General features: G+C 34.1%; 4 protein-coding genes across 11 annotated transcripts in view; 3 read left to right on the forward strand and 1 right to left on the reverse strand.

Moving 5' to 3' along the window:
* Positions 1-44: 44 nt before the first annotated feature.
* Positions 45-5,086, reverse strand: LOC129239443 (tether containing UBX domain for GLUT4). Of its 2 annotated transcripts, none has more exons than XR_008581845.1 (7): positions 4,785-4,943; positions 4,309-4,727; positions 3,883-4,249; positions 3,454-3,808; positions 2,121-2,331; positions 355-573; positions 45-266 (listed from the first exon to the last, which is right to left on the reverse strand). XR_008581845.1 is itself a non-coding variant. In XM_054874931.1 (7 exons), exons 2-7 carry the CDS (start codon positions 4,863-4,865, stop codon positions 426-428), a joined length of 1,581 nt encoding a protein of 526 aa, XP_054730906.1. In that variant the 5' UTR covers positions 4,866-4,943; positions 5,003-5,086; the 3' UTR covers positions 296-425. The 2 variants fall into 2 exon arrangements, 1 of the variants encoding a protein (XP_054730906.1); XM_054874931.1 differs by lacking the exon at positions 45-266 and adding an exon at positions 5,003-5,086 and having other exon boundaries at positions 296-573.
* Positions 5,087-7,260: 2,174 nt separating this feature from the next.
* Positions 7,261-8,716, forward strand: LOC129239444 (protein-L-isoaspartate(D-aspartate) O-methyltransferase). Of its 2 annotated transcripts, none has more exons than XM_054874932.1 (4): positions 7,261-7,450; positions 7,531-7,667; positions 7,732-7,972; positions 8,041-8,716. In XM_054874932.1, exons 1-4 carry the CDS (start codon positions 7,396-7,398, stop codon positions 8,289-8,291), a joined length of 684 nt encoding a protein of 227 aa, XP_054730907.1. In that variant the 5' UTR covers positions 7,261-7,395; the 3' UTR covers positions 8,292-8,716. The 2 variants fall into 2 exon arrangements, with proteins under 2 accessions (XP_054730907.1, XP_054730908.1); XM_054874933.1 differs by having other exon boundaries at positions 7,384-7,450; positions 7,503-7,667.
* Positions 8,717-10,463: 1,747 nt separating this feature from the next.
* On the forward strand, positions 10,464-11,574 carry LOC129239445 (uncharacterized). 3 transcript variants are annotated; one of them, XM_054874935.1, is made up of 5 exons: positions 10,464-10,585; positions 10,645-10,671; positions 10,739-10,903; positions 10,963-11,175; positions 11,244-11,574. In XM_054874935.1, exons 3-5 carry the CDS (start codon positions 10,765-10,767, stop codon positions 11,339-11,341), a joined length of 450 nt encoding a protein of 149 aa, XP_054730910.1. In that variant the 5' UTR covers positions 10,464-10,585; positions 10,645-10,671; positions 10,739-10,764; the 3' UTR covers positions 11,342-11,574. The 3 variants fall into 3 exon arrangements, with proteins under 3 accessions (XP_054730910.1, XP_054730909.1, XP_054730911.1); XM_054874934.1 differs by having other exon boundaries at positions 10,465-10,671; XM_054874936.1 differs by lacking the exons at positions 10,464-10,585; positions 10,645-10,671 and having other exon boundaries at positions 10,679-10,903.
* Positions 11,575-13,791: 2,217 nt separating this feature from the next.
* LOC129237045 (armadillo segment polarity protein) overlaps positions 13,792-27,807 on the forward strand; it is a 49,963-nt gene continuing 35,947 nt past the window's right edge. For all 4 annotated transcript variants that reach the window (XM_054871432.1, XM_054871435.1, XM_054871433.1 and 1 more), the window contains exon 1: positions 13,792-13,918. The gene's annotated coding sequence lies outside the window, so the exon portion shown is untranslated. The remainder of the gene's footprint in view (positions 13,919-27,807) is intronic.

Here is a 27,807-nt window from a genome sequence, read left to right on the forward strand (position 1 = left end):
TAAGCTTTGCTACGGGCGAGGTGTTCAATATAAAGAAGTTGTGGTATTTTTTGAAAACATTTGCTTATACAAAGTGAAAACATTTATAACATTAACATTTACATGTACAATATAGTATAAATATATTTGTGTATGTAGTAGAAATGCACTTTATTGTAAATTCAAGTAAAAGCGTATCCTTACAATCCCATATTTAAGCCAGATGAATGTAATCAGCTATCATGATTTTGCATACATTGTATATTATTGTGTGAAAATTAGATATTCTTGATTATTTTGAAAATGCATGTAAAAAAATGAACAAAGTGATTACATCGATTTATTAATAAATTACAAAATAAGCAAATATTATACCTTTATCCAATATACAAAATTCCACTTGTTTTTTTTTTTATTATTATTATTGTTTTTTTTTTTTGTATTTATCAAATCATACTGTTAAGATTACTATTTTTCTGTTTTTTCGGTATGGCACCCATCGATGTGTCGGCACTTCTTTGCTCGTTTTGCTCACGCAGTAAGGAATCACTACCGTCATTTGCACTTGATTTTGAGACTCTAGCATTCGAGATACTAAAAATAAAGCATAAAAACAATTCAATCAAGTTAAGGGGTTAGGGGTAGTCAGAATTTTCAAAAAAAAAAAAATTTTCTTTTTGCAATTTCTTAAAGTATAATAAAGGGTGTTACAATAACAGATGTTACGCATGAATGGATTGCGCTATCGAGAGATTATTAACGATTTTTTATGGCCGATATTGGATGGTATTGATCTGGACAACGTTTATTTTCAACAAGACGGCGCTACGTGCCACACAAGCAACGAAAGTTTATTTGACTCCCTAAATACTTTTTAAATTTTTATTTTGCAGAGAAAATTTTTTCCATAACCTTTAGTACCAGTGTTGCCAGACTTTTTCGAAACCATTGATCTTTTACGGGAAAAGTTTCCGGACCGTGGTATCTCTCGAAGCGGTGATCACAATTGGCCGCCGACGTTTTGTGATTTATGGTAACACCTTGTGACTTTTTTCTTTGGGGCCACATGAAAGAGAAGGTGGTCGATTCCAGGGTCCATGGTCGATTCAAGACCTCAAAGATGGAATTCGTGAGGCTATCGAGGGCATAGGGCAGCCACTTTGCAATTCGGTTATGGAAAATTTCATTAAAGGAATATTATCCTGTAAGCGTGGTCGTCGTGGTCATTTGCCTGATGTTATTTTCCACTATTAACGGCATACCTTCCTCTTTATAATGAAATAAACATCCGATCATTTATATTAAAAAATAGCATTTTTTTGAATATCAAAATAACACCTCTTATTAGACAACCCTATATCTTAAAAATATTGTGCGAAAATTTGAAGTGCATCCGACAAATACTTTTCGAGTTATTCAACAATTAACAAAGGGCGTTTGGGCGCTCCGGAGCGTTCGAGAATAAGTAGCAAAACTTTAAATGCGTTTTTCTCAAAACTATGTTTTTTGAACTGGTGATCATTGTAACTTAAAAACCGCTTGGTACATTTCAATAAAATTTATACTGCTTTTGAAAAATATAAAAAAACTCGTACCTGATCGAAGACATCTCGTTTTTCAAAAATTTCTATTTTTTTAAACAATTAATTGTCGGTTTTTTGCTCGCAAATCTGAAATATATTTCCTGAGGCTGCCATATGGTTAATATTGATCAGGCACAAGATTATCTATTAATAAAACTAATTTCTCTCGCCCGATTGACTTTAGTTGAATCTCCAAGGACTTTTGATGATCACCGCAAGGGACTTTGGAGAAACGAGCTGCACACAAACAGCGATAACTCTTACAATTATTTTTTTTTTTTTGAAATTTTGCTAAAGTCAAGTCGAAACACGATTTATTAATGTTATGTTTTTATTTTTTTTAAATAAAGCAATTGACTAGCAAAGAAAAAATATTGAAAATCATAATTTTTTCGGGCCTCTGACTACCCCTAACCCCTAAAAACGTGAAACTTTCAACATTTTGTGAAACATCAGCTATGAGTATTTCCCATCAACTAAGAGTGGTTGCACTACTAGCCCCGTCTAGTGTACCGTACCTCAGTATTTCCCAAATTTATTTAGCTTAATAACACTCACCGCATTTTATTTGCTGCATAAAATGCGCCTTCTACAGTTGTGAGCTTATCCTTCAGCTCTGACTTCAAATAGATCGGTTCAACTGATTTATTCGCCATATTAGCATTTTCCTCCTTATCTTGGAAGACGAAGTGCAGCACTGCAGTAGGCACGAAATTTAATTCCAACAGCGATTGATCCAAAGGCAAAATGTATTTCGGAGGTATGGTAACTGAGAAAAAAAAAATATTTATTATGCGTTCTATAACTGAAAAAAATACGCACTTTGGCGGACCTTTATGAACTACATAAGAAAATATTTTACAAAAGAAAAGAAACTAGTAGAGAAATTAGGTACTTTTTGCTATAGAAGTATTTAAAATAAAGCGATTATTGTAGATATATAAGGGTAAGTCCAAAATAAACAAGACTGAGCTGAACTAGAAACGACAGAAGCATTGTGCTGATAATTCGAATTTAATTATTCAAAATAGTTCCCTCTGGCCTCGATGCACTGCTTTGCGCGATCTAAAAGCTTTTCGAGTGTTTCAGATCATTGACCGAAATGTCCCTCAGAATGTCGGTACAAGCCTTTTAGTTGGCCTCTACGGACGCAAAACGTTTTCATTTGATGGTCAAATGAAATTTTCCGAATAGGTAGAAGTCACAAGGAGTCATATCAGGCGAATACGGTGAGTGATTGACGGTTAAAATGCGATTTCTAGTCATAAATCAGTCACAAGAGTGGATCGATGAGATGGTGCATTATCATGCAATAAGCGCCAGCTTCCTCCTTCGGTGAAACGTGCACAGACCTTCCGTGAGCCCAAATGATCGACGCTTTGGAGATATTCAACTCCGATTCCATGAATTTCAACGATGATCTCGGTTCATTTTTGATAAATTTACGATGGAGTTTTCGGTGATTACTGATTTTGGGCGCCCCGTATGTTCTTTGTCATTTATGTCCTCACAACCATCTCTGAAACGTATAAACCACTCATGAACTCTGGCCCGATATAGACAATCATCGCCATAAACTTTTTTCATTAATTTAAATGTTTCGGTAAACATTTTACCGATTTTAAAACAAAATTTGATATTAGCTCTTTGTTCGAAACTCATTTTTGTACTGATGGCACAAAAATACTGACGCTTTAGACGCAATAACTTCGCTTCCACTACACCGAATGTCACCAAGCTTTCACTGGATAATCAGCTGGGGATTTAACTTCCAACACACTAACTCATTAAAAAGATGGCACCATCAAAAACATTTTTATGACGCCAGTCTTGTTTATTCTGGACTTCATCTTGCATAAATCATATGAATATAAAAAGTTGCAACACTTACACAAATAGAAATTTGCTTTTTCATCGTGCAAGAACTTCCGCACAAAATCCACAACATCGGATATTTTATCGATGGGCTTGAAAATACCTTGAAGTACAAATCGATCTGGAAATTGGATTCGTAACACGCAATTCTTATATTGCCCAATTTTGTTCAACATAGTTTTTTGCTCTTCCAGTTTACGCAATCGTTCAGTGAGTAGCGGTGAGTTTTCATCACCTTTTGACACCTTTTTTAAATCGCGTAATACCAATCTAAGGTCTTCAACTGTTAAATCGAAGAATGAATCAGGTAACTCTTCAGCCTGAGTTTGTGTATCATCCAGAGAATAAAGCACAGCGTTTCGTTCGCCAATCTAAAATTATTATTCGAATAAATCATTTTTCTTATTCATCCAATGAGAACACACTTTGAAGTGGTCTCACTTACAATATGCACTTCCGGCTCTATATCCATTTCGTCTTGTTCTTGGTCTGCTACATCACTGAGATTTTTGGCAGTATTCTGTGCATGGAACGAATCTTGTATAGAATAACCGGTGCCCGAACCCCAATCGTACTTGGGTTTTTGAGTTTCATTGTCCATGGAAGACGCATCGACGGGTGTGATCTCCTCCTTAATATCACTTTTCTCATTAATCTCGCTATTCGATTTTTTAAGTGACTGTACTAAATCTTTCGTTATTGCAAATCCCCCACCTCCGCTTTGTTTGACTGTACTATTTTGTGGAGCCACCGTTGTTGCTGCTATATTTTCATCAACTTTGACTGTTGGTGGTATGTAAACATTGGCTTGCCTTAAAATTTGATAATGTCCATAATTAAACATAAAAATTAAATGGATTTTTACACTTACGACTTCAAATCTTCCGCCGTTTTATTTATGACTCGAATCATCGCCCGGCCTTCGATAATACCTAATGACTTAAGCGTCGTCTCCTGCATACGCTCTTTACCGATAATATCTTGCCGCATATAAATCGCTACGGGGCTTGTATAACTCTTTATTGCTTCAGCACCGAGCTGTTCTATCACTTGCCAAAGGCTATTGTTGGGCTTAAACTGGCCTTGAGCACGCGATCCATCTTCCAGTTGCACACAAATGTTTACGTTTGACTCGGTCCGTCTGCGTTCGGTGTGTGACATTTCCAATAAGCAATTGTTAGGAAGCCCGCTAAAGCGAAACATTTGAGTGAGGCCGACTTCTTTGTTGTGATGCTTTAGACAGTATTCATTACTGTCTAAATCGTGTTTCTGGCAAACCTCTTCTAAAATCTAGCAACATTGCAGGTTGAAGGACAAAGTCTATTATTGGTAGAGCAAGCAAATTACCTGTAGTATAGTCGTATTAGGTGTAACCTTAACATTTTGCCTTCTATTATTCGGTGTAAGGACGGTAACTTTTCCTTCCATATTTTTCTCTTGAAATATGTATGTATGTCTCTGAAAATTTTCAACCACGTCAAATTTCGCCTGCCGGCTTTATAGAAACTGAAACAAGACAAAAATTAGAAAAATAAAAAACTTAGATGTTAAAAGAAAAGACACACTCGTAAAAATAAAATTCGTATAGAAATGCTGCTATTCTTTTGATAAGAATACCTCGAAAGAGATCAAAAAAAAAAATATTGTGCAGAACGAAAAGAACAAAAAGAAAAGGCTGAACTACAGTTGATTATAGTGATTGGCAATTGATTTTGGGTAGTTGTTAAATACCTTATTACGTGTACCGAAAATATATATCACGGTATCGATACCGATTTTAGTTAAAATTTATGAATGTCAATTAACCATGGTAAATTTATGAACCAGTATTATCCCGTTATATTAGAAGTTAATTTCAAGGAGGAATCTACGCTGAAAACCTGGTTGAACCTATAAACAAAAATTATATTCTATTCAGAAAAATGTGCAATCAAGCTTCTGATGATAGAGTTGCAGGTGTACTCAAGAAAAATTTCTCCAGAAACTATATTGGACAGTAGTTCGCACTAGCACATAGGAGTTGTTATCCATACTTCACCTTATATGCTTCTATAGCACAACAACCGGGTACGATTTATGCACTCGGGAACCAATGAAGATTGCATAAACTTTAAAGCGATGTATATGTTGTACAGCGATTCAAAATAAAACTAATCCACTGGGCAGTTCATGTCGTTTGAGTAAATTTAAACGCTACTATTCTGAAAGCAGTTTTTCAAAGAAAAGGTGGATCACATTAGATTTTGTTAAGAAAAACTCACTGGACACCCTTGAGGGTGAAATGGGCCTCAAAACGAAAATAGGACTCTTCTCTCAATCAAAATCCAGCTTCTCCGCTGACTATTTCGTGTCGTGTGAATGGATTCAAATTTTTAGGTTCTGAAAGTATAAATGAAGATGAGATCGGGAAATTTATGTATTATTCGCACAGCGAACAATTGTTTCTTCTTGCAATTTGGTGGTTTGAATGGTTTTATGGTCTGTTTTTTGTTGTTTTCTGTATTTGTTTACAATGTGATTGAAATTTTCACATCCAAAACAAAAAAATGGCAAAAAAAATTGCCTATAAATTTTGCTTTTGTTCTACTGCCAACATCTTGTATGTATTCTCCTTGAATATACGTTTATGTACGTTTCCATGGTGGGTATTCTTTGGGAGGAGAGAGTTGGCTAATCGAAAGCTGTTAATAAGACTTATATACATATATTAAATTATAGTCTTATTTAAGTGGTGAAATTTCTCTATTAACTCAATTAATTTTACCGTATCATGTGCGCACTCGAAGTTTGGGCTTGTTTAAACCACGTAATAACACCGGCAGTAATACAGCACTTATAAAATTTGTAACCCTTTAGCCTACGCTAAGCTGATACTTTTCTCACGGTGGAGCGAATTCAGGTGATGAGGCCATCATCAGACCCACAGCGATTTTAAAGGAATCAGCTGATTTCCTGATGTAGCAGAGGATATGACAGCGGTTTGTTTACGACGAAACTGAAATTGTGTTAGTGATATAAGAAAAATTCAATGCAGCCATCTGAACAACGATTGATTGGAAGCGTACGAAGAAGAAGGGCTGGAATTTAGAACAATGTATATTTTGGAATTTCTGGCAAACTATAATGTTTTTTTTAATGAAACTTGGTGGAGATGTTAGTGAGGTGTTAAGGAACACTCTTTATAACTTTAAATTATTCGGGAAATAATAATTTTTTAATTATTTACATTCAAAATGCCCTCGGGAACTTCACTATAATTTGCCACATTACACTCTATATTTTTTAACATTTCCTTCTACCTTCTACTTTTCTGATGTTCGGCACTAATTTTTTTTAAATGGGTCAAGGTGAATATGTAAATAAAAATAATGGAGTTTTGTACAAATATTTTTATTGATAATTTCTATGCTGATAAAAATTTGCCATTAAAATGATAAGGAAAAGAATGAGGCAATCGTGCCAACAAAATTTGTATGATGCCAACTTAAAAGATCCAAAAAAACGACCGAGTTTTGACGCTATAATTTTCTCAAAGTTGCCAGAATTTTACATCAAACGTTATACTTTAAAAAACGTGCAACACAGAGGTTGTGATTGCAACTCGAACGATTTATAGAGAATTTCATTATTTTTATTTATATCACCTCCATACGCAAAATAAGTGCAGCACAATAGAAACATTTATTCATATGAATTTACGTTCTCTGAAACATTAGTAACAGGGTTACTAACATTTATATGTGCTGCAAAATTGCCGCTTTATTACGCGCCTCGAACAAGCCCAAAAGTATCGAGTATTTACTCGCAAGTATTGGTATCGAGAAATCGCTATTTCCATCTTAAGGTTTCTTGTAAATAAGCAGGAAAATTTTCGTACTTTTTCTTTTTCTTTTGAAACTTACAAAATTTTAAAGTGTTTAAAAAACTTATTGAAAAACACCGCCATACAATTCGCAGAATGGCGTGGCGCTCAGTTGGTGCTGACAATGCGGACCTAATTAGGAAGATGAGAGGTAGTTGATCGAATTTATTTTCTGATTCGAAGGAATGTGATTGTGAAAACAGTTACAGAATATATTTGTGCTTGTTGCAGATTACGGAATTATAGCTTCTGATAGTGTGGCTCAAGCAATGACCAAAACGGATCGAAGGCATTATTCTCCTCGAAATCCTTATATGGACGCACCACAGACAATCGGTTATGGCGTCACAATATCCGCTCCACATATGGTGAGTGTTACTATTCCATTTCATGATTTATGAGTTTTTTAATTGTGCATATGCATCTTGGCAGCATGCTTTCGCACTGGAATATCTGCGCGATCAATTACGTCCTGGTGCTCATGTCCTTGATGTTGGTAGTGGCTCTGGTTATTTAACAGCTTGCTTTTTGCGATATATTGAAGAAAAAGGAGACGACGTTAATACACGAGTTATTGGTATTGAGCATCAGCCAGAACTTGTCGCGCAAAGTTTTCAAAATCTTAATGCAGATGACCCAAAGATGCTAGATTCGGGGAAGCTAATTATTGTTGGTGCGATTAAGAAACATGGTACTAATTTCTTCTATTCATTAACTTCCTTTTTTCATTTTAACACGCAGAGGGCGATGGGCGAAAGGGTGTCCCAGAGCATGCTCCGTATGATGCTATTCATGTGGGCGCTGCTGCAGCTATAACACCCAAAGCTCTTTTAGAGCAGTTGGCAAATGGAGGACGGTTAATTGTTCCTGTTGGTCCGGAAGGGGGCGAGCAATACATGACACAGTATGACAAAGATAGTGAAGGGAAAGTAAAGGAAACTAGACTGATGGGTGTCATGTACGTGCCGCTTACTGACTTGCATCGGTCTTGACTTGCTTTGGCGTTGAAAGTAGCCATCGTGATGCTCCTATTAGGATATATATTTTACCGTATTTGGGTTGGGCTACGATCTACAAACAAAATATAAAAATTTAGAATGTGTATGGGAAGTAGTCGATTTTAATGACAGTATATGTAAATGGCTTTATTTATTGCATGCATCCATATTTGAAGGAAATATTTACTTTATAAATAATTGTTAATTCAGCTTGAAAACTTGAAGTGTTTTTATTATGGCAGGTGAATACGCTTAAATACTAAGGCGCATTCATTAAAGGTGGTAGCACTATACCAACAACAATATTTTGTACATTTGATTGTCGCAGCAAAGTATTGGAAAAGTAGAAAACAAAAAATGATTTCACCTCGATTTATTCTGGGTTGACAGCCACATGGACACGGCGAAAGAAAAAAACAGCAGATTTGCCGATACCACCTTTAATAAATACGCTTTGCTTAAATTCTTACACTTTATAATTAAGAATTTAAGGTTAGCTTCTCATTTTGGGCACAAAAGTTTTCTAGGTGCGTAGACGTAATATTTAAAATTATTACTCAAAAAGTAGTCATTACATCAGCCTTTTAATCTATGGTATTGTTTATAAATTATTATGAATTATATGAAAATTTTTCTTAAAAACTGTTTATTTTTGCATAGGTTTCAAAAAATGCCCTTTTACAAAGGCTTTGTAGTTTATTGAAATTCGATTATTAAAAATGTCTTCTAAACGTTTGTAATACCTTACAAAATCTGTAATGATAGGCTACAAGAATATATATGATTGGAGCGTACACCCTTTTTTGGATGTTTGGCCGAGCTCTTATTCGTGGCGTGCGTCTTGACCACAGTTTCAAGCCGACTCCGAACGGGAAAAATACACTTGAGGTTTGCCATTTCCTGTCGAGGGACGACCGCTATTAGAAAAATGTTTTCCTTTATTTTGGTGTTTTACCGAGATTCGAACCTACGTTTTCTCTGAATTCCGAGTGGCAATCACGCACCAACTGATTCGGCTACGGCGGCCAAAGAATACAAGATTGCGCCCTCCGAATTCGCCGTGCCGTCAGAGCCCATCAATAAACAAACCAACGGAAGTGGAATTACTTGTTTGTGAAGAAGAAGAGTAGACGAAAGCAATGGAAACAACCAAAGACAAGACATTCTCACGGGAGCCGGTTCTACGTTACCGGGATGACTCGGGGTTTTCCCGGCCAAGGGCTGCCGCACCAGTAAACTAGTCCTGTCTAGTGTACCATGCCCCCCCAATAAACACAAGAAACTATACGCCAACACAAACGTATAGTTGCCACGGCGTCTTCCCCATGAAAACGCAAACAAACTGCTTTTGGAGGCTTAATATTACTTCGGTTTCATTAGATTCATTACTTTAAATCTCATAAATCAAAATACTACCAAGTTATTCACTGAATTTTTACAAATTTTTTTCTCCTACTTTCGTTTGTTTTGTATTGCGAAGGGATCTGACGTCAGACTTGTCAAAGTCGCGAAAAATAAAGTAACTGCTTTTTAATGGCGTCACCTTTGATACTCAATTCACCTTGCGGTTAATGTACATAAGCGGTTTCCATTTCGCCCGTACATTTATTTTGTCCGGAATTCGGAACTCTTGAAAAACTATATTAAGTCGACTTTCAGATGAAATACGTTGTTCTTGAAAATGTTATTTATTTAATATTACTTGCCGCCTTAGCCGAATAAGACGGTGCGTGACTACCAAGCGGTTGTGGGTAGGTTTGAATCTTCGTTGCAGGAAACAGCAAAATGATAGTAAAAGTTTTTTCTAATAGCGGTCGCCCCTCGGCAAGCGATGGTAATCCTCAGAGTGTATTTCTGCCATGAAAAAGCTCCTCAAAAAAGAAATGTATTCCGTTCGGGGTCGGCTTAAAACTGTAGATTCCTCCATTTGTGGAACAACATCAAGACGCTCGCCGCAAATAGGAGGAGGAGCTCGACCAAACACCTAACAGAAGTGTGCGCGCCAATTATTTATTTTACTTGTAACACAACAAAGTTTTCTTGTAAAACCTCCAAAAAATTTGTTTTCTTCGGATGACAGCTGCACGATAATAAACGATTGCCTATGTGTTCGTGGGGTAAGGGACATTTTTAACAACCTGCTTCTGCATTTGAGCAGCCCTGTTGAATTTGTTTTGTTATTGATTTGCGCAAAGTAGCTCTTGCATTTGTTTTTTAACTATGCTAAATATTTTAAACGATATCGTCCATAAAATTGTTCAAAAGCAAACAAACAAAATTTATAAACGGTAAATATTGGAAATAAATTATGCTCTTCTGTTTGTTTAATATTTCCTAACCTTTGAAGAACATCCATGCACATATGTATACACTCGTAAGTTGAAACAATAACTTTAAATAAACGGATGCCTTTACTTCATTGATTTGATATTTTTCCCAAGTTACATAAAATAAAATAAAAATCAACATGAAATTTCATCAGAATGAAGCTAAGAGTGAAGTGCAAATGCTGACGCCTCCTCCTCAAGGCGCTGGTGAAGGGGAGAATGTGGAAGATACTCCTGAATTATTGCTCAAAATGCTTGTGGATGCTGTTTGGAAACTATGTATGTTCGGCTTTTGAATTTTTTTATTCATATTTTGTACATAATACATAAAATTTCAGGGATACAATTTAAGATTGCAGCTTCATTTGTAATGGTTGATCTGGGAGGCTACCAGCTGTTGGATAAGATGGTACAATGGTGTGTCAGAAATCCGCATAAAGCTATTTGTATTACAGCTGCACTTTTAGTTTTCCTACTTCCATTCTTGATTATGTTAGGTATTGGGCTTTCAACTCTACTCATGACCCTTACCGGGTTTCTTGTTTTGGAAGGTAAATATGTGGACTTAGTTATATGTCTATATTATGGTGTTTTTTAATATGTGAATAATCATTTTCAGGCATACTTTTGAGTATAGTTGCAGCGCTATTGATGGGTTGTGTGGGCTTCTTAGTTTTAGCAGTACTATTTGTGAAACAACTAAATCGAACAGCGTAAACTCGAGAGACTACACCAGGAATCATAATCGGGCAGGTTCCATCATTCACTTCCGAGTGAATTTTATTGAAATTTTCTGCCAATTGCGTTGGATTTCACTCGGAGGTGAATTACAGAACCTACCCGTATATGATTTTCTGCGAGAATCGCGTAGTAGAGCATAATTATGACAGAATTGTTTTAATAGAATTAATAAAATTATTTCTCGAATAAGTATTTAATGAGAGATGAAATTATAGTATTACTCCTGAAAGGTTTTAACGGCTGCAATTTACTTTTCAAAGCTAGTATAAACCTATGGAAGTCTTAGTTGATCCTGATACTATTTGAACTCTGTAAAAATAGGAGTAACCACTTTGATAAAAATGAGCGCCTTATTATCAAAGTTGAGTAACATTTCGACAGTTTAATACTAATGTATAGTAGATACAATAATTGTTGTAATCTCACTCAGTAGAAAATCAACATTTTATTTTGCAAAGTATCAAACTTTTTGTTGCGTATTCACGTGTGTTTTTTATTTGGCGCCCTTACTTCGGTACGAAATTACTTGGCTCCTATATGCTTGTGCAACAATATCAAGACCAAGGCGAACCCTACATGTATTTGTTGTTGCGTTTGGTCCAAGCATCACGTCAAAATCAGTAATCAAATGTAAACATACGAATGTAAACATGCCAATACATACAAACAAGGCATATCATTTTGACGTAGGGTGAATGCTATCACCTTAATAAATCCACCTTGATCAAGACGCACACAACAAATTTTAGGAAGAGCTTGGTCAATTATCTAACCAAGCTTATTTCGCTGAAGCAACAGTTTTTGCATGTAATTTGTCTTAGCAAAAATATAAAACAACAACAAATAAGCAAGTCCCTTTGACATTCCAATCGGGAAACCGTAACAAAAAAAGCAAATCAGCTGCTATACCGAATTTCCCTTATGCGGATTCGCCGTGTACCTAATGCTATGTTTGCATGCCACGTAATTCGCTATGCCATTCGCAACTCCCTTCCCAATAATTCTTCGAATTACAAAATTCGTCATTCAAAAAAACATACGATCACACAAGCAGTGATTAGTAATAAATTCACAAAAATAATCTACCAGTTCATATATGACAGATTATCTACTAAATTGGTAATCAGCTGCCAATACAAGAAAGTGGCTTAGTAGAATATTTTAGTGTGTTTGTTTAATTATTAACAAAGTGAATAAAAGTCAAAGAGAAGCAATAGTTAATTTAATTGCGCGAAATGCTGCTAGTAATCGACAGTTAGGGGGCCCCGTTGGAAAATTGTATGACAACAATAAGCATGTGAAATTTGATACTACATTTTTTTAACAAGCAATATCATGCTAAAGCGTCTATGGCCACACGATTTTTGCAAATTTGTTGTAATAATGTCTACAAACCTCTTTTATTTGCCGGCGCTCATTTTATTTAGTCCTTACTTTGATGTTGCTTTTTACACTCGTAATAATAATTACCGTTATCAGAGAAAACACAGGGTATAGAAAAAAGAATCCTTATAATCTAAGTTTTTTTTTTTTTAATCCCGAATTTCTCAGTAATTACCTTGCGAACTATGAAGAAATCGTTGTCTTCAATAATTTTCATCGGCAATTTATTGAAATAAGTCGTTGCATGAGAATTATCAGAGAAATTTCTAAGTTAATATTAAGTCAATTCTGAAAAGTTTTTAGCGGTTCATAAAATCGAAAACGGCTGTGGCTAATATCCCCACGTACGGCATTTATAATGAATAAAAAGCTAATTCAATTTTAATGGGAAACATTTTTTTTGCTAAATTCCTTTCATCAAATTTCGCGATAGAAGATAAAAGACTTTTTTATAAGAGCAATGAAATGAATTTTGATTTTGGTCCCTAGAATGTCAAAATCTGGAAACAAAGATTGATAGTTCGGCGCCACTTAAAATTTGACAATTTGGAAACCAGATAAAAAAAAACCTTAAATTGCAACCCCACTGATGCTACCTGTTTAATGTGCCTTGAGATTGTGTTTGATTGGCGCCAGCTTACGCCATTTTTTATTTATGCATTTTCTTTTTCTTGTGAAATGGAAGAAATAAATTAAACCAATCTTTGCTATTAAAATCTTAGTTTTAACTTACTTTTTTTCTTCATCACCGATGTTCAGACCAAATAAATCGTAATAATAAAAACAAAGAACGAGAAGGAGTAATTCACGAAATTCTTAGAGAGCGAAGTACGTGCCGTGTGAACATACCATAACAAAGGATGTACGCATCAATAATAACAAAAATTATATTCTTTGCTCGGTATTTAATTGAAAAATTATATTTCTCGATAAGTTGTCGATAAGTCGATTAACCTCTTTTTTTATTAATTTACGCAAATACAACTCTGCATATTCAGCGCATTTACGAAAGATGTCGAACATTTCAGCAAAGCGTTCGTGTCGTTTGATTGTGAACTCATCTTGTGCTCAAAAATTTTCTCCTCTTAAAAAATTTATTTTTTTGTGAGAAAAAAGTGCGTTAAAGTAATTAAAAAGAGTGAAAAGGAGTGTTTAAATATTGACTGAGTGGTAAGTTAATAAGATTGATACGAAATGAAGTAGAATTCATTTGAATTTTGTTGACGAAAAGTGATGCGATTTGGGTGTTTCTGAATAAGAAATGTGAGGGAGGTGTGGTGCATAAAAGAGATGTAATGAAATATCGCACTTGTTGTTGTTACTGTGTGGTGCAGTGCATTGTGTGTATATACATGTGTACCCAAATGTTTGTTTTCCCTTGTAGAGCGTTTCAATCTATGCATATTTCTTTAAATTTTCAACGCACGCTTGTCTGGAAGAATGTGCAACAGCATAGTCATTTTTTTTTATTATTTACTCGGGGTGATTGTGTTTGCCATACTTTCATTTAATTTTTTTAATTCAGTCTAGAATTAACAATATTAAATACTCGATTACATAGTAAACAGTAAATTTAAATTAAACTATGAGTATAACGATTTAATATTAAATTTCAATTTAAGTCTGTTTACAATTGATTTGTCAGTGTTGGCTTAATTTTTCGCCTTTAAATATGCCAGTATCATTAAAAAAAGTATAATTTCACTGGGTAAAAATATCCAATAGCAAGCGGTCTAATTCAGAATGCAATCGGTGTAACACAAGAAATTATACCTGTGCTACCTAAACCGAGTTGCCACCCAGCTCGTTTACTAAAACAAAAAAGATGGGAAAATACCCATGTGTTCTCCCGACTTTTTTAAAAAAAGGGGTATAAGGGGGGGTAGAGGGGGTATTCTACTATCCAAAAGTGAAAACTTCACTTGCCGGAGCCTTATAGTTTTTAAGTTATTTGAGTTTAAAAATTGTAAAATTGACCAAGAATCCTCCTATTTTAGTTACTACAACCAGCCGAAGTGCTGCCAGACATCGTATAAATAAACAATTTTAGAAGATAATAAATGACTAGAAATACAAAATTTTACAAATTATTTCTATATTATATACGTCTATTCATATATATATATATATATCTATATATATAGGTATATTTATGGATATATGTATATATTTATATACATATATATATTAATGCTTGATTTTCAGTAAAGTATGTTTGATTGTATGCATTTTGAATATATGATATATATATATGATATATATATTTTTAATTCCAAATTTTCACTATATTATGAATATATGATATATATATATACATATATATATTTAAAAAAAAAAGAAAAAAAAAGCGCCGCAGGCGAAAATTTGGAATAAAAAATCGCGCGATTTTTAATTCCAAATTTTCACTATATTATACATATATATATTTAAAAAAAAAAGAAAGAAAAGCGCCGCAGCCGAAAATTTGGAATAAAAAATCGCGTGATTTTTAATTCCAAATTTTCCCTATATTATGAATATATGATATATATATATATGTACATATATATATTAAAAAAAAAAGAAAAAAAAGCGCCGCAGGCGAAAATTTGGAATAAAAAATCGCGCGATTTTTAATTCCAAATTTTCACTATATTATACATATATATATTTAAAAAAAAAGAAAAAAAAGCGCCGCAGGCGAAAATTTGGAATAAAAAATCGCGCGATTTTTAATTCCAAATTTTCCCTATATTATGAATATATGATATATATATATATGTACATATATATATTAAAAAAAAAAGAAAAAAAAGCGCCGCAGGCGAAAATTTGGAATAAAAAATCGCGCGATTTTTAATTCCAAATTTTCCCTATATTATGAATATATGATATATATATATATGTACATATATATATTTAAAAAAAAAGAAAAAAAAAGCGCCGCAGGCGAAAATTTGGAATAAAAAATCGCGCGATTTTTAATTCCAAATTTTTACTATATTATACATATATATATTTAAAAAAAAAGAAAAAAAGCGCCGCAGGCGAAAATTTGGAATAAAAAATCGCGCGATTTTTAATTCCAAATTTTCACTATATTATACATATATATATTTAAAAAAAAAGAAAAAAAAGCGCCGCAGGCGAAAATTTGGAATAAAAAATCGCGCGATTTTTAATTCCAAATTTTCCCTATATTATGAATATATGATATATATATATATGTACATATATATATTAAAAAAAAAAGAAAAAAAAGCGCCGCAGGCGAAAATTTGGAATAAAAAATCGCGCGATTTTTAATTCCAAATTTTCACTATATTATACATATATATATTTAAAAAAAAAGAAAAAAAAGCGCCGCAGGCGAAAATTTGGAATAAAAAATCGCGCGATTTTTAATTCCAAATTTTCCCTATATTATGAATATATGATATATATATATATGTACATATATATATTAAAAAAAAAAAGAAAAAAAAGCGCCGCAGGCGAAAATTTGGAATAAAAAATCGCGCGATTTTTAATTCCAAATTTTCCCTATATTATGAATATATGATATATATATATATGTACATATATATATTTAAAAAAAAAGAAAAAAAAAGCGCCGCAGGCGAAAATTTGGAATAAAAAATCGCGCGATTTTTAATTCCAAATTTTTACTATATTATACATATATATATTTAAAAAAAAAGAAAAAAAGCGCCGCAGGCGAAAATTTGGAATAAAAAATCGCGCGATTTTTTATTCCAAATTTTCGCCTGCGGCGCTTTTTTTTTCTTTTTTTTTAAATATATATATGTACATATATATATATATCATATATTCATAATATAGGGAAAATTTGGAATTAAAAATCGCGCGATTTTTTATTCCAAATTTTCGCCTGCGGCGCTTTTTTTTCTTTTTTTTTTAATATATATATGTACATATATATATATATCATATATTCATAATATAGGGAAAATTTGGAATTAAAAATCGCGCGATTTTTTATTCCAAATTTTCACTATATTATGAATATATTATATATATTCTTTTTTATATATTAAATATCTATATATAAAAAAGAATAGTTAAAAAATTTTAAAAAGAATATATACACCTTAGAGGTTGTAAACCCCCATTCCCTCATATTCTAACAGAAAAGAGTGTGTGGAAATTATGTTCCTATGTTGCTTCGTTTTCAATCGCATTCTATTATTTTTTTTATTTTTTGCTTCTGGCAGCACTCCATTCAGCCATGCTTTTTAGTTATTGTAAATTTAGCTGGCATATTTGGAGTTAGCAACTTAAAAATGCAATATAAATGGTTAATTTGTGGTATAAATAAATAAAAAGAGTTAAAAACGTGTGTGTATGTTAATATAGTTTCAATATTTATTAAAATAAATGTGATAAATGCACTTATTCTATCAAAATTTGGTGAAGGTAAAAGACAAACTTTATCAACAAATAACTTAAAAACTATTATTAACAGAATAGTGTTGGTGCTAGTTTTAGCAAAATAAGCACGAAATGAACACCTCCTGTGAATTTCATTGAAAAATTCGTAATATTTCTCTCAAAACAAGTGAGGGGAGAACACATGGAGTCGGAGCCAAAAAGATTCTTATCCTAACGTTTTTATTATATGCATTTTTTTATTTAATAATATTTTTCTATTTGTCGTGATCATGGTACGATTCAATGTTCGTTTACATTAAAATTCCGATCTTAAGGGCTTATTCGTAAACGAATTATACTTGCACTGCATGATTGACTTTTACATTTTGGCTACGGTTTCTCGCGAAATGTTTAGTCGATTGTTCAATAATTTCGGTGATTCTTGATGTTTTCTCTCGTTGAGAGAATTTGCGACGAATTCTCAGTCATGAATATTCCTGCTTAAGTGAAAGTAAGAATCGAACCAACCCCTTCCACGACAGTCGGTTCTACATTATCGGAACGACCCAGAATGCTTAAATATCTACGACCATCTTCTAGCCCATGGCGACTTGGTTTGTAATGCAATCAGTTTTTATAAAGAGCAAAATGCGACCATTGCACTTAATACATATAATAATTGAGAAGAAACCAAAGAGTATAACCTTGTTTGGTAAAAAAATAAACGAAATCAATTATAATAATTATTGGATATGCGGGCTTCTGCGTAATTTTTTTTAACTTTCGTCGTAACCGGAACGACCCGGATTTATATCCGGCCAAGGAATATCACTTCAGCAGCTTTCCTCGTATATACACGGGGAATGTTTAAGCTGCTACAACAACAACAACGTTTTAATGTTACGAAGAGTAATCAAACACGAAAATGATATTTTCAGAAAAATTTCTGGCTAGGAATCCTTGCACTGTCCCCCTCGCTTGTTTTGAGAGAAATATTACGAATTTTCCAATGAAATTCACAGGAGATGTTGATTTCGTGCTTATTTTGCTAAAACTAGCACCAACACTATTCAGTTAATAGTTTTTAAGTTATTTGTTGATACAATTTGTCTTTTACCTTTACCAAATTTTGATACAATAAGTGCATTTATTTTAATAATTATTCAAACTACATTAACATACACACACGTTTAACAATTTAAATTGCATTTATAACTTGCAAACTCTTGACGCGCCAGCTAAATTAACAATAATTGAAAAGCATGGCTGAATGGAGTGCTGCCAGAAGCAAACTAAAAGAAAATGGAATGCGATTGAAAACGGAGCAACATAGGAACATAATTTCCACACACTCTTTTTTGTTAGAATAATGAGGGAATGGGGGTTTACAACCTCTAAGGTGTATATATTGAGTTTATATTTAAATATAGTATCGATATGATTTTCGAAATACAGTTCAGCTTCACGTAAAACTCCTGTGTGCAGTGGAGACGGTGTTGGACTATTAAGGGTTATTTTTTTGAGGTACGGCCGAAGGCCGCCTACGCAGAAGAAAGTTTTACGCAAAATTTTTTAATTATTCTTTTTTATATATAGACATTTAATATATAAAAAAGAAGATATAGCATATATTCATAATATAGTTAAAATTTGGAATTAAAAATCGCGCGATATTTTATTCCAAATTTTCACCTGCGGCGCTATTTTTGTTTTTAATAAAATATATATACATATACTAAATATTTATGACGATTAAATAAAATATATGTATAAATATATATATATATCATATATTAATATATGATATTTTTTCAAATATGTACAACATATATATGTATGAAATATCAACTCAAAATGCATACAATGAAACATAATAGGTCTATCGATAAGTTCGTGCGGTTTTACAACAGATGGCGTAACTTGATTATTATTCCATCGATCCACATTTCCAAACATTCATTGGAGAGCTACTGTCGTAAGGCACAAGCGTCAGTATAAGTTTTTTATTTGAAGCGTAAACAACAATATTTTTACCACACTTGAAAATGTCGAATTTCGTGCCAAATAATGTGTTTTTGCGGGGAATTTTTTAATATGAAGAAAAAAGCAGCCGAAAGTCATCGTATCTTGGTGGAAGTTTATGGTGAGCATGCTCTAGCTGAGCGAACGTGCCAGAAGTGGTTTGCACGCTTTAAAAGTGGTGATTTTGGCTTGGAAGACGAAGAACGCGAGGGTGCGCCGCCAAAGTTCATGGATACCGAATTGGAGGAATTGCTCGATCAAGATCCGGCTCAAACGCAAGAAGAGGTTGCAAAAACTTTGGGAGTTGATCAATCAACCATTTCCAAACGTTTAAAAGCCATGGGAATGATCCGAAAGGTAGGCCATTGGGTGCCGTATGAATTGAAGCCAAGAGACGTTGAACGCCGTTTTATGGCATGCGAACAACTGCTTCAACGGCACAAAAGAAAGGGTTTTTTGCATCGAATTGTGACTGGCGATGAAAAGTGGGTCCATTACGACAATCCAAAACGTCGGGCAACGTATGGATACCCTGGCCATGCTTCAACATCGACGTCGGCGCAGAATATTCATGGCCTGAAGGTTATGCTGTGTATCTGGTGGGACCAGCTGGGTGTTGTGTATTATGAGCTACTGAAACCGAATGAAACGATTACGGGGGATGTCTACCGACGACAATTGATGCGTTTGAGCCGAGCACTGCGAGAAAAACGGCCGCAATACGCCGATAGACACGACAAAGTTATTTTGCAACATGACAATGCTCGGCCACATGTTGCACAAGTGGTCAAAACATACTTAGAAACGCTCAAATGGGATGTCCTACCCCACCCGCCGTATAGTCCAGACCTTGCGCCATCCGATTACTATCTCTTCCGATCGATGCAACATGGCCTGGCTGACCAGCACTTCCGTAATTACGATGAAGTCAAAAAATGGAGCGATTCGTGGATTGCTGCAAAACCGACCGAATTTTTCACAAAGGGAATCCGTGAATTGCCAGAAAGATGGGAAAAAGTAGTAGTAAGCGATGGACAATACTTTGAATATTAAATTTGTAACCATTTTACGTCAATAAAGTTTCAAATTTCGAAAAAAAACCGCACGAACTTAAACATAGTCCTATTACTTTACTGAAAACCAAGCATTAATATAATATATTATATATATATATATATATATATCCATAAATATATCTATATATACGAGTATATATATATATATATGAATAGACGTATATAATATAGAAATAATTTGTAAAATTTTGTATTTTTATTCATTTATTAGGTATCTTCTAAAATTGTTTATTTATACGATGTCTGGTAGCACTTCGGCTTGTTGAAATAACCAAAATAGGAGGGTTCTTGGTCAATTTTACAAATTTTGAAATCAAATAACTTAAAAACTATAAGCCGCCGACCAGCGAGGTTTTCACTTTTAGAAAGTAGAATACCCCCTCTACCCCCCTTATAACCCTTTTTTTAAAACTCATGGGACAGGTCATGGGTATTTTCCCCTGTCTTTATTTGGAGGCTTAATTTATCCTTTGCCATATTAACAGTCTGGAACGAGTTCAAACGAATTTTCTTCTTTTTAATCTCAGATCGCTTAATTTTGTGCATCCGTTACAAAATAGAAGGAAAATTCTTTCACTCTACTTTATCTTTTATATCAACAGTGGTGTAATTGACTGCCTTTGACTTTAAGAGTGCTTTTATTTTTACATTCCTCAGAAACCCTGCGTAGTAATGATTTACTCTTTTTGGCGCGGGTTGAAATTTCAAATATACCATATATCTATATATATAATTGGCGCGTACACCCTTTCTGAGTGTTTGATCGAGCTCTTCCTCCTATTTGTGGTGGGCGTCTTGATTTTGTTCCACAAATGGAGGGAACTATAGCTTTAAGCCGACTCCAAACGGCAGACATTTTATGTGGGGAGCTTTTTCATGGCAGAAATACATTCCGGGGTTTGCCATTGTCTGCCGAGGGGCTATTACAAAAAAGTTTTTTTTATTTTTGGTGGTAGTCACGCACCAACCCATTCGGCTACGGCGGCGGCCGTCAAATACTTTGGCTTTTTATTTTTGATCTTAAATTTAAAATTGTCATTGAGTGAATTATAAGTAGATAAATATGAACTATTTTCGTTAAGTTTATTTGTTATAGTCTGTATGAAATCGTGTATTTCTAGATTTAATATGAATAAATATTGACATTCAACAGACCTAATTAAAAAGGTAAAACCTATCAGCTGGTGTTTGCGTACCCAAAATTCTAACAAATTCAGAGAGTAAGCTGAGCTGAGGAATATTAGGAACATTTCTTATCTTTTTACGGCTGTTGAAAGCAGTTTGGCTAAGAGAGAAATTTCTTGCGCAAAGAGAGAAAAAGAGCAAGAAAGTAGAGAAACGAAATATAGCCGAAGTTTACAAGTAAACAAATTTAGGGATTTAAAAATAATTCGCGCCATGCTTCATGACCAGCAAACTATAAAAGTTTTGCAATGTGCAACTTTTCTGAACCCAGGTTGATATACCATACAAGCGATTTTTTTGCAAATAATAATAATAAATAATAATTGGTGCGTACACTTCTGTTAGGTGTTTGGCCAAGCTCTTCCTCCTATTTGTGGTGTTCGTCTTGGTATTGTTCCACAAATATTGAAATGCGGACGAAATTCCTGCCCCGTGTAAGTTGGCTCAACACAATTTCGTGTTTTTTTTCATTGAGACTATTTCTTATAAGAGAAGTACCTGTTGATTTAATATTTTAAGTACACCGAGTAGGCGGAGCGTATCGCTCTGATCAGAATATCTGTCATTCGACTCATTAGAACAAAAAGCCGCCGTGAGTAAATAAAGCGTTTTTCAGTAAGAGCGCTTCAACTTTTTTTTTGAATAAAACACAAACGGTTTGACTTTTTTAACTAATTTTTTTTTTATTATCGAGTTTGAACATATACATTTAAGTATGAAATTCGATTTCTTTTGCATGACCACCGCGTGCACATTTTACGAAGTCCAATCGTTGAACCCAATTTTCGACCACTCTTTTGCATAAATCGGCCGAAATTCGAGCAATTTCGCGTTCAATATTGGCTCTGAGCTCACAAATCGTCGCCGGCTTGTTACTGTAGACCAATGACTTCACATAACCCCAAAGAAAATAGTCTAGAGGCGTCAAATCACACGAGCGCGGCATTTCGACCGGCCCATTTCTAGAAATAATGCGCTCATCGAACTTACTCTTCAACAAATCAATTGTAGCGTGTGCTGTGTGGCTTGTGGCCCCGTCCTGTTGAAACCACATGTCGTCTAAGTCCATACTATTCAATTGCGGCCAAAAATAATCTTTCATGTCGCGGTATCGATTTCCATTCACAGTAACGTGTCGATCGTTCTCGTCAACGAAAAAATATGGGCCAATTACGCCGGTGGCAAGTAAACCGCACCAAACAGTGATTTTTTCGGGATGCAACGGTGCCTCATGAATCACGTGTGGATTGCTTTCTGCCCAGTAACGCATATTTTGCTTGTTGACAAAGCCATTGAGCCAAAAGTGAGCTTCATCACTGAAGATGATTTTTCGACTTTAAACTTTCTTAACAGAACACGCATTTTTATAATAAAGTTCAATGATTTGCAAGCGTTGCTCAAGTGTGTAGCGTTCCATGATGAAATGTATACTAATGAAGTTTACAAATGTCAAGCGAAAAATAAAAAATATTGCGTCGTTCGCCCTCCCTATCGGAAAAAAGTTGAAGCGCACCTATTGAAAAACGCTATATTTAGTTAATAAAACACTGTTTATAAATTATTAAAAGGAAGCTCAATACACCCATATTCGCCAATTCAATTTCATTTTATCCTTCAGAAGTCCCCAGTGGTTCTTGCTTCAAATAGAAACATGAGTGAAGTCAAATATAATATATTTCAAATGCGCGCCTAAATAACACATTCTGCAATATTTCAATTTTTTTTCTTTGCAAATGAGCTTTGAAAAGTTTTCCTTTTTTCGCTTTGGATAGCTGTTTATTAAATATACAGGGTGCTATCCCATCCGTTTTTTTAAACTATCTTTTTTGTTCTTTTCAGAAATTTTTTTGTTCTTTTCAACAATTTGCTTAGAGTGTTAGCAAAGTATGTAAATAAAACGAATTTAGATATGGAAGAAGTAATGAACTCTACGGAATGTACCTACAGAACACACTATGCCCAGTTCTTTGAAATTTCCTTACTTTAATTTAGTTTTCAATGTAACAAACTGTCACCTGCCAGTGAAACTTGCCAGTTTTTACTGGTTTTTACGTATTTTTCTCTTTGCGATACATCAGGTGGCACTTCGCCAGAATTTCACTGCTGAGCCGAACAAACGTCTTGTATGGATTCGTGTTGGTTTACTTATTGCCAACAACGTATAATTACAATTGGTTTGGTAACTCCGTCGCACTGATCTGCGCTTGTGCACAATTCTTTGCTTGTTTCCTTTTCTTGCAGAGGTGGTTTGTTTTTGAGCTTCATGGGTATTATTTCTGTTTTACTCGGCTATTCGTTTTCGGCTTGTAAAGAGTAATAAACATATCGCTCAAATTACTATTGGTGTTGAACGTAAGTAGCTTGAAAATTGAAATTCCGGCATAAATGAAGATGATGAAAGAAAGGAAAAATAAATAGTGTGTTCTCCCGTGAAGTGTTGTGGTACCTCTCTGTATGTTTTATAAATTTATACACATGTTTGTGTGGCTTATAGAAAACGGAAATTGTTTTCGAATGACTAATGTTTGATTTCTTGTCCGTTAAAAGCAGCAGATTGCATCTACCCGAAAATAAGTAGTGGCAGTAAAAGGTTTATTCTATATTTTATGTGGTAGCATCAAAGAAAGAGTGGATGTGTAAAAATGTAGATTTTTCAATTAATTTATTTAACAAAACATGAATTAATTACTGTGAGTAATTCACAAAAAAAAAGTACAAAAAAATTAACGACTGCCAAGAATAATTTTCGTTTTCGTAAACGCCTCAGATGAAAATTAACTAAACATGTTGGAAATTAATAAACTGAAGTTGTCTCACAGAAAGAATAAAATAGGTTTACTAAAAATATGGCCCATTACCTCGTAGATGTGAAAACCGAAGTAAAAAATATGTAATGCATATGCATGTTGTTTTATAATAAAAAATTATCTTCGATTTGTTTGTATAAAATAAATATATAATTGGCGCGTACATTTTTGTTAGGCCGATCTCCTCCTCGTATTTGTGGCGTGTGTCGTGATATTGTCCCACAAATGGAGGTAACTACAGTTTTAAGCCGACTCCGAACGGCAAATGGTTTCATATGAGGAGTTTTTTAATGGCGAAAATGCACCGGCGGTTTTCCATTGCCTGCCGAGGCGCGACCACTATTAGAAAAACTTTTTCTATCAGTTGGTGTTTTATGCACGGATTTTCGAACCTACGCGCCTTCGAATGGTAGTCACACACCTACTAATTCGGTTATGGCGGCCGCTTTAAACCAGAAACCAAAAAAATAATACACAAACCAAACCATAATCGAGAAAATCGGCTTCAGGCTTGTAAATTTTCTACGCCTTTCTAAATCAAAGTAAAGGCATATTTACAACTTATGAGATACTGTTCATTAATATTGCCATATATTTTTACACATTATAAAAAGAGCCTGTGGTCATTTCATCGTTTTCAAAAACAAAAAAAAAAAATAATTATGTAAATTGTTTACTATATAAACGGTCCTATCACTGAATCCATCGTACGATTTTCATAGATTACACGAAAAGTGCATCACTGAGTTGGAATGGCTAAGTACATTCGTAGCGCCATTTCGTAAATTTCCAAATAATTTGTTTATTTTAGTTGTCAAAGAAAAGTTTCGTAATAAAATTCGGAGGGAATAACAATTACAAATAAACCACAATTAAAAAATATATATTACTAGCAAACCTGGCCCCCTTCGCTGGGCACACTAAAATAGAATAGATATGGTTTAGAACAGAAAATATATGGTTTTCGTATTATTTATTTCTTTATTCTTTATTCAAGCGCTTTGGCATAAACAATATTTTTTGTTTTTCTATTTTATTTTTGAGTAAATATAAAATATAAATTGAAAATCAGGAAAAAGGAAGATTGTTTTTAAATTTCAAATCAACGCATATGAATAAACAATCGTCTTTTTTCCTGATCATCCATGAATTTTTCGTTTCAATTTATATGTTTTATTAAGCATTGGAGCTTTTTTAACCATTATCCATTTATATTTTTCAAAAAAAAAAAAAAACGAAAAAAATTGTTTTTTCCACGAACACATAATTTCATTCGGATTTCACATTAAATTCTCAAATTTCGTAAGAAATTATTCACTGTTCCAAAATCCACTCCAAAAAAATTCAAAAACAATTTTTACATGTTGCACTTACGTTTTTTCCTTATGGCATCCAAATCAGAAAGAAATATTGACACACTGTCAATTTGACAGTTCAGTTCCGCCCCAAGCGTTAAAAAAATAAGCGACATTATGGCTGGCTCAAAAGAACGCTGTACCCGTTGCCACTGCTCCGAATTACAACCAAACTTTACGAAACCCATTTTCAATACTTACTTAACAATGTGCATAACTCTGGTTTAATTCGGTGCAAAGACACGGCGGGTCCACGTTTTGGCATATATTTCGAGACCCTAGTCATCAATAGGTATGAAAATTACCCCGTATTAAAGCACTTATCAACAGCTTTCATTTGATACCCATATTGTACATACACAACCAAAGGTTACCCGGGTCCACGTTTTGACCTATATCTCGAGACCCCAGTCAACAATAGGTATGAAAATTACCCCGTATTAAAGCACTTATCAACAGCTTTCATTTGATATCCATATTGTACATACACAACCAAAGGTTACCCGGGTCCATGTTTTGACCTATATCTCGAGACCCCAGTCACGGAGCGGCATGAAAAATACTCTGTACTAAAGCATTCACCAACAGCTTCCATTTGATACCCATATTGTACATACACATCCGAAGGTTACCCGGGTCCACGTTTTGACCTATATCTCGAGCCCTATCCACCAATAGGTATCCAAACTATACAGAAACCATCTTCAATACCTTCTTAACAATGTGTGTAAGTTTGGTTTAATTCGGTGCAGACACGGCCGGTTAGCGAACACACACAAAAAGTTGACTTTATTTTATATATAAGATTTTTTTCAGTTTGTGTCCGAAAAAGGCAAATATCTTACGGAACCCTATTTTTTCCAAAATAAAATGTAATCCATGTTACTCGTGGATAATGTAGTTTTCGAATGGTGAAAGAATTTTTAAAATCGGTCCAGTAGTTTTTGAGCCTATTCGTTACAAACAAACAAACAAACAAAGTTTTCCTCTTTATAATATTAGTATAGATATATAATATATTATATATATATAATTGGCGCGTACACTTCTGTTATGTGTTTTGGCCGAGCTCCTCCTCCTATTTGTGGTGTGCGTCTTGATGTTGTTCCACAAATGGAGGGACCTACAGTTTCAAGCCGACTCCGAACGGCAGATATTTTTATGAGGAGCTTTTTCATGGCAGATATACACTCGGAGCTTTGCCATTGCCTGCCGAAGGGCGACCGCTATTAGAAAAATGTTTTTATTAATTTTGCTTTCACCGAGATTCGAACCAACGACCTCTCTGTGAATTCCGAATGGTAATCACGCACCAACCCATTCGGCTACGGCGGCCGCCGTATATATAATAAAATTAGGTAAATGTAATACTAAATTTTGGCCGCCGTAGTCGAATGTGTTGGTGCGTGGTGGACCGATTTACAGTGTTAAAATTTTCAATTTACAACGCTTGTAAGTAAAGGTAAAGGCATATTTACATACATCTAATGAGGCATTGTTAATTAACATCGCCGTGCTTGTGGTAATTTCAACGTCCTTATCTAAACATAATTAATATTTTTTGATTATGACAATCTTGTAGCCAATGAGCGAAAGGATTTTTATGATTTAAGTTTTTTAATTTTCGAAATTTGATATGCTATTTGTTTTAGAAATGGGTTTTAATACCCTCTATACTTCTAAAAAACGACAAGAAAGTACTAACATTAATCAAAAATTACAAATCAATAGAACATAAACAAATGAAGGGTCAAAAAAACGTGTGTGTGAGAGGCTACTCATATATTTTGCCAAATCCATATACATTTTATGGATAATGCATATTCGTACATCAACACATTTTTGGCTCAAAACCTGACCTTTCTTATCTAAAGAATGCATATATTCATATGCGTACTCCATTCGGCCAACTTATATTTGTTTATTAATAAAAAAGAAAAAGGTACATGTTTCAATCACATTAATTCCAGCTCATTACATATGTATACTTATGTTTGTAAATATAACAAAAAAATAAAAAAACAAAGTACATGTGTACATGTAGTAATTGTTTAATGCTCATGGTTGATAATTGTATATTGTAATCATGGTGATTTTAATGTTGATGACCGTCCGCGTGAAGGAAGGCCAAAAACCTTCGAAGACGCTGAATTGGAGGCATTGCTCAATGAGGATCTGTGTCAAATGTTGTTTTAGCAGCATAAACATTCCCCATACTTACATATGGGGAATGCTGCTGGAGT

The sequence above is a fragment of the Anastrepha obliqua genome, chromosome 2 (genome assembly GCF_027943255.1).
Source record: "Anastrepha obliqua isolate idAnaObli1 chromosome 2, idAnaObli1_1.0, whole genome shotgun sequence".
Lineage (NCBI taxonomy): Eukaryota > Metazoa > Arthropoda > Insecta > Diptera > Tephritidae > Anastrepha > Anastrepha obliqua.

Bases quoted from the DNA above. Each gene is read 5' to 3' on its own strand.
- LOC129239443 (XM_054874931.1), bottom strand. From the start codon at position 4,865: ATGGAAGGAAAAGTTACCGTCCTTACACCGAATAATAGAAGGCAAAAT. The intron at 4,250-4,308 runs GTAAGTGTAAAA...TCAAATTTTAAG, and splicing joins ACGGCGGAAGATTTGAAGTC to GCAAGCCAATGTTTACATAC. The intron at 3,809-3,882 runs GTAAGTGAGACC...TAATAATTTTAG, and splicing joins TAGAGCCGGAAGTGCATATT to ATTGGCGAACGAAACGCTGT.
- LOC129239444 (XM_054874932.1), top strand. From the start codon at position 7,396: ATGGCGTGGCGCTCAGTTGGTGCTGACAATGCGGACCTAATTAGGAAG. The intron at 7,451-7,530 runs GTAGTTGATCGA...TGCTTGTTGCAG, and splicing joins CCTAATTAGGAAGATGAGAG to ATTACGGAATTATAGCTTCT. The intron at 7,973-8,040 runs GTGCGATTAAGA...TTTAACACGCAG, and splicing joins GGGGAAGCTAATTATTGTTG to AGGGCGATGGGCGAAAGGGT.
- LOC129239445 (XM_054874935.1), top strand. From the start codon at position 10,765: ATGAAATTTCATCAGAATGAAGCTAAGAGTGAAGTGCAAATGCTGACG. The intron at 10,904-10,962 runs GTATGTTCGGCT...ATAAAATTTCAG, and splicing joins GGATGCTGTTTGGAAACTAT to GGATACAATTTAAGATTGCA. The intron at 11,176-11,243 runs GTAAATATGTGG...AATCATTTTCAG, and splicing joins CGGGTTTCTTGTTTTGGAAG to GCATACTTTTGAGTATAGTT.